This window comes from Schistocerca piceifrons, chromosome 8 (assembly GCF_021461385.2).
Source record: "Schistocerca piceifrons isolate TAMUIC-IGC-003096 chromosome 8, iqSchPice1.1, whole genome shotgun sequence".
In the NCBI taxonomy this organism is placed as follows: domain Eukaryota; kingdom Metazoa; phylum Arthropoda; class Insecta; order Orthoptera; family Acrididae; genus Schistocerca; species Schistocerca piceifrons.
In genome coordinates, this window is record NC_060145.1 from 64,798,949 (window position 1) to 64,804,948 (window position 6,000).

The 6,000-nt window shown below is 36.8% G+C and overlaps 1 protein-coding gene across 1 annotated transcript in view; it reads right to left on the reverse strand.

Annotated features, from left to right (window-relative positions):
* The window catches only part of LOC124712078 (putative uncharacterized protein DDB_G0271606), a 253,374-nt gene extending 250,212 nt beyond the window's left edge, over nt 1–3,162 (reverse strand). The window contains exons 1-2 of the mRNA XM_047242374.1: nt 3,034–3,162; nt 2,831–2,943 (exon numbers count right to left, since the gene is read on the reverse strand). Coding sequence (XP_047098330.1) covers nt 2,831–2,939 — 109 coding nt within the window. The 5' untranslated portion in view covers nt 2,940–2,943; nt 3,034–3,162. The remainder of the gene's footprint in view (nt 1–2,830; nt 2,944–3,033) is intronic.
* Between the last annotated feature and the right edge of the window lie 2,838 nt (nt 3,163–6,000).

The window sequence follows — 6,000 nt, forward strand, 5'->3', positions numbered from 1 at the left end:
AAATTGTCTCAGCTGGTGTGCAAGATGTATGAGACAGGTAAAATACCTTCACACTTCAAGAAGAATATAGTAATTCAAATTCCAAAGAAAGCACTTGTTGACAGGTGTGAAAATTACCGAACTATCAGTTTCATAAGCCATGGTTGCAAAATACTAACACAAATTCTTTACAGAAGAATGGAAAAACAGGTAGAAGCCAACCTCGTGGAAAATCAGTTTGGAGTCAAGAGAAATGCAGGAATACGTTGGACCAGGGATTCTCAACCTTTTCAGCTGGCAGACCCCTTCTTCAGTCGAAAATCCATGGCGGACCCCTAGTCAGTCAAGAGTACAGTAACTTCAAATTTCAGAGTGAAACCCATGGGAACTGAAAGCTTCTTACTGCAGGTGCCATGTTCCCAATGACCCCCCCCCCCCCCCCCAGCAGTATCAATAGTCTTTGGTTTAGAGATGAATGAAAACAACTTGAAATTAACGATCCAATTTGAATTCCCACTGTATTCAGACACTTACTAGTGGATTTACTCCCTTTGTTCAACACACTATAGCCTGATTAAAATTACTTGGTAATTGAAATTTCACACGATGGAGCTTTCTTCCTCCAAGAGAAATCAACGTCACGTCCAAACTGTTCGCTGTTGACAAGCTGTTGCTTATGGTCTGTTCACTTCCACTATTTGGCTACTGTTGTGTAAGGAGCATGCATATTTCGTAACAGTCGTGTGTGTGTGTGTGTGTGTGTGTGTGTGTGTGTGTGTGTGTGTGCGCGCGCGTGCGCCCTGTGTGTGGTCGTCCTCCCTCCTCATTCATTTCAACTGGAACTTCCCTTGTTGTGAAGGTGACGGAGAAACTGCAGCCTTCTTCAATGATCCTGACTTCAGCCACTGATCCATGTTAGAAGTAATAAACTGGTCAAAAATCGATTTATGAAACAGGTAGTGCACTGACAAGGGAAGTTTAACATTTAATGATGCCTGGGGCCACATACGTGCCAGCGAGCGCTGTGATTGGCCAGCAAAGCTCACTCCGCGCATGCGTAAAAGGCTTCAGCGCATCTAGCGCCGTGAGCCAGAGCACAAACGACCCCTGTATTGTTGCTAAACAGTCGATCAGAGAAGCCGCATTCTCCGGCACTAAACTGTATATACGTTCCCACTTAGGAACCGCAAACGCTGCTTGGGGATACGATCTGAAGTAAAAGTACACATGTTTTTCACACGAAAAAATAGTGATGAATTAGATTTTCACATTTTTATTCTATAATTTTACTCATTATTTTACACGATTTGGTGAAAGATGGTCGCGGACCCCCTAGAAAGAGCCGGCAGACCCCTAAGGGGTCCGCGGACCACAGGTTAGGAAGCCCTGCGTTAGACAATACTGACCCTATGACTTACCTTAGAAGATAGGTTAAGGAAAGACAAACCTATATTTACAGCATTTGTAACCTTAGAGAAAGTTTTGACAATGTTAAATGGAATACTCTCTTTGAAATTCTGAAGATAGCAGGTGTAAAATAAAGCGAGTGAAAGGCTATTTACAATTTTTACAGAAACCAGATGGCAGTTATAAGAGTTGAGGGGCATGAAAGGGAAGCACCAGTTGAGAATGAGGTGAGAGAGGATTGTAGCCTATCCCCTGCATTGAGCAAGCAGCAAGGCAAACAAAAGAAAAATTTGAAGGAGAAATTAAAGTCCAGGGGGAAGAAATAAAAACTTTAAGGTTTGCCAGTGACACAGTTCTTCTGTCAGAGACAGTAAAGGACTTAGAACAGCAGTGAAATGGAATGGAGGATATAAGACGAACATCAACAAAAGCAAAACAAGGATAATGGAATGTAGTTGAATTAAATGAGGTTATGCTGAAGGAATTAGATTGGGAAACAAGAAACTTAAAGTATTAGATGAGTATTGCTATTTGGGCAGCAAAATAATAGCTGAGGTAGTGAGGATGTGAAATGTAGACTGGCAACGGCAAGAAAAGCATTCCTGAAGAAGAGAAATTTGTTAACAATGAATAGAGAATTAAGTGTCTGCAATGTAGCCATGGGGTCAATGGAAGCGTCAGATTCCACCCGTATGTATCATCATTGTTGTAACGTTAATCTTCTTTCAGTTCTTTCAAATTTAGAATATTGTAATCATGTGTCATAGAACTGGTACACAATTTTAATTGCAACCTGTAGTGATTATGTGCATCACTTGCTGCACTCAGCTCCACAGAGGTGCCTCCTGTTAATGGCTTCTCCTCAAATCGATTTTCTGTTCAGGCTACAGTATAAGATTTATAATCTAATCCCTATACAATTTACTGTATTAGAAGCCATCCTGCTGTGAAATTACTCGTTGCATGGTAATATTCATATTCGATTACGAAATATAGAGGAGAATGAGAGACAAAAGAAGTGCAATAAAATTTTTAGCGTATTTTCCGCTTGCTTAAATGCACTAACTTCCACTTTTATGGAGTTTTAAATACAGTACACGGTATATTATTGATTCAGAGACGAAACGAGTATATCATTTTATTAGTTACCTCTAAAAATTAAAAAAACAGAACCGAAAGAGTGTTAAGGCCTACTAGTCCTGAAAATAATTTGGTAAGTAAAAAGTTCATGCAACTGCTTACCATACAGAAAGCACAATGGTATAAAAATATACGGATGGTCATTGTGAGTTCCTCATGTAATGTGCCATGTAATATTGTTTCTGCTACTAGAAATAACTCGTTTTCTTATGGAATATTATGTTATTGTGTAGCGGATGTAACATTTCAATAAACTAAAAAAGTTATTACAGCGTGTATGAACGTTAATTTAAACACTACTTACTTATATTAATTTCATTTTCCCTCAGCACAGCTCGCTCCAAATTCTGTGTCTGCTCATTTATGCCATCTAGGGCTGATAACTCGTCTTCACTAGAATAGCGCCAGTCCATTTCTCTGGTATTATTAAAAAAAAAAGTTATTCCAATACTCTAGCAGTTCCTGTTAGAACACACACAAATTCAAAACATGCGCCTTACAACGTACAGTGAACGACTATCGATAGTTAGAAAGTCACACCGCTATTGACACTACAGGTCGATTTACACCATGCTCAACGTAAACATCCCGTCACTGACCGGCAACGTCACGTAAAAATAATCTATAAAGTGTTTTGAATGGCACTGTTCGCAATGACCGGCAACGACACGAAGCATCAACGTGAGGGAACTATCTCTAAAACAATAGTTTGTCATGCGGTTCCTGTCCGTCCCTGATCCATACGAATAGTGTGAATATAGAATCTGACTGCAACAGTCAACCTTTAGCTTGCCGATCTAAGCACAACCAAGTATCACTTTGCGCCATTACCAAAACGTGAAAATGAATGATGAAAAACTTACTGAGAACGTGTGACAATACAAAGATCTTTATAACATACCCCACAAGAAATACAGTGTCAGTGACAAATTTCGCAAAGACCGGAAATGAAAGACAGTAGAGGAAACATTAAATACAACAGGTGTAATTCAGTTAAATGGTTTATTAATAATAATACATAGATCATTTGCATTATGTATAGCATTGTCATTATAGATAACGATAGATTGTCAATGTATAGATGATAAATCGCTGTCAGTATATTACCACTTTATCAGAACTGTAATATGTGTTATACTTCTCACGCACTTGAACTGCCGAACCGCTGGCATTTCCTCCTTACTTTGATATTATCGATACTGGATAAGAGGTCGTGGTTGTGAATGTCAATGTTAAAAAATATATCGGATCAACCCTTGTTTATATTGTAAAACACTAAGATTGATGCGTTTCGGAAGTCAAGCTTCCATCATCAGAATAATAAAAAGTAAAAGAACGTGCTAAAACTCGCTAAAATGGAACATTCACCAGGTACAATAAAATTGATAATAAAATTAAAACATCGTGGCTACTTCCCTTGTTGAAGCCGTGCCTTCCAAGGTCATTGGTACATGTATACGTTATCTGTTTGTATAGACATCTCTGTGACTTCCTTGTTTACTTGCGCGTGAGCTCACTCGCGTTTCACTGTCGTGTTTGGCTATGTGGTGTGTGGTATCAATGAAGACGCACGAGTGGTTTACGACTATAGAGGAGAGAACTATTTGGTTAGATATTGAACACCATAGGCGACACCATTTTAGAGTTTTTATATTTTGACGACTATGTGGAGATGCACCTTGGAAGACATGGCTGCAACAAGGGAAGTAGTCACGATGTTTTAATTTTATTATCAATTTTATTGTGCCTGGTGCATGTTCCATTTAAGCGAGTTTTAATAGGTTCTTTTACTTTTTATTATTCAGATGATGGAAGCTTGACTTCTGAAACGCGTCAATCGTAGTGTTTTACACCATAAATAAGTGGTTGAGCCGATATATTTTTAACATTTCCTCCTTATCTGGGTAGACATCTCCAGCTAGTTTCTCCTTAAGGGGGATTTACAAGTTGAAGTATCAATATATTATCTTTAATATAATTATGGAAGATGTGGGAAGTCAATTTATGTTGTCTACATTTTCAGGCAAAGAATTTGCGTTTTGGGAAAATGTTCTGAATTTCTGAACCAAATGTCCTAAAGCATTTTCCGAAACTCATCTAGCACAGGAGAGCCAGTAGTTAAACATTTGTTTACTTCCATGTCCTTTATTGTAGGACCCAAGTAGATTGGTTTTTAATGTAAGTGCTTCAAATTTTACAATTACATATGGACCCGGACATTCAGTTCCAGGAAGATTTTTGTCTTGTGGAACATTAGTTTTTTTTCTAATGCTTTTCCAAAATCTGAATTTGTAAATTTCACCATGACTATTTCTTCCATAGGAACCAGTATCAACTGCAATAAACATAATTTACATCCACCAAAGCTAACAAAAAACTGAGAAAGTGCAGCTGTAATTAACACATTGGGAAGGGCCATTTGGTGGAGAAAAAATTCTACATGCTTGCCACTAGCGGTTCCAAACAATTCGAGAAGTTTCGTATCTTCCAGAATTCATCAGAAATTCTCTCCCTGTACTATATTGTTGGCATTGGCATTACTTCTGCCATTATTCTATTATAAATTTGTGTACCTCTTTCACTATACAATGGACACTGGAATATTATAAGAGGTAAGTAAATGACATAGTCTTAAATGAGTCTCCAGTCGCTAAAAATCTGGAACAAAACCTAAAACAGTAATATTAATGCTTGTGTTAATCATGAATGTGTCAATTGTAAAGTGGTTAATAATTGGTAGCTCTGGGAGATAAAAAAATAGAGAACAATGTAACATTTTTATAGTTCTCGATATATTTATTTTGTAATTATTTGTTTTAAAATTAACACAAAGATTTTTTCCTAAAAAATTGTAACCATAAATTAACATTATTCAGTATGTCTGCATAGTAAGGTGCTAGGTTTTTAAAAATATATTACAGCAATGTAATACATGTATACTACTATTTCTTTCATTTTCAGGGCCAAAAAGCGAACCTGGGAGGCTATCTGTATGTGATCAACTAATGAAGTAGATAAAAACATGAAGAGTAGGCAAGGAGTGGACATAAAAAAAGAACAGATTAGATTAGATTAATACTAGTTCCATGGATCATGAATACGATATTTTGTAATGATGTGAACAAGTCAAATTTTCCAAAACATTACATAATTAAGTTAATTTAACATCATAATTAAGTTAATATAACAACTTTTTTTTCCTTCCCCTTAATTTATATCTAAAAATTACTCTATAGAGTAGAAGGAGTTGTCATTCAGAAATTCTTTTAATTTCTTATAAAATACTAGTTGGTTATCTGTCAGACTTTTGATACTATTTGGTAAGTGACCAGAGACTTTAGTGGCAGTATAATTCACTCCTTTCTGTGCCAAAGTTAGATTTAATCTTGAATAGTGAAGATTATCCTTTCTCCTAATATTTTAGTTATGCACACTACTATCACATTTGAATTGGGTTTGGTTGTTAATAACGAA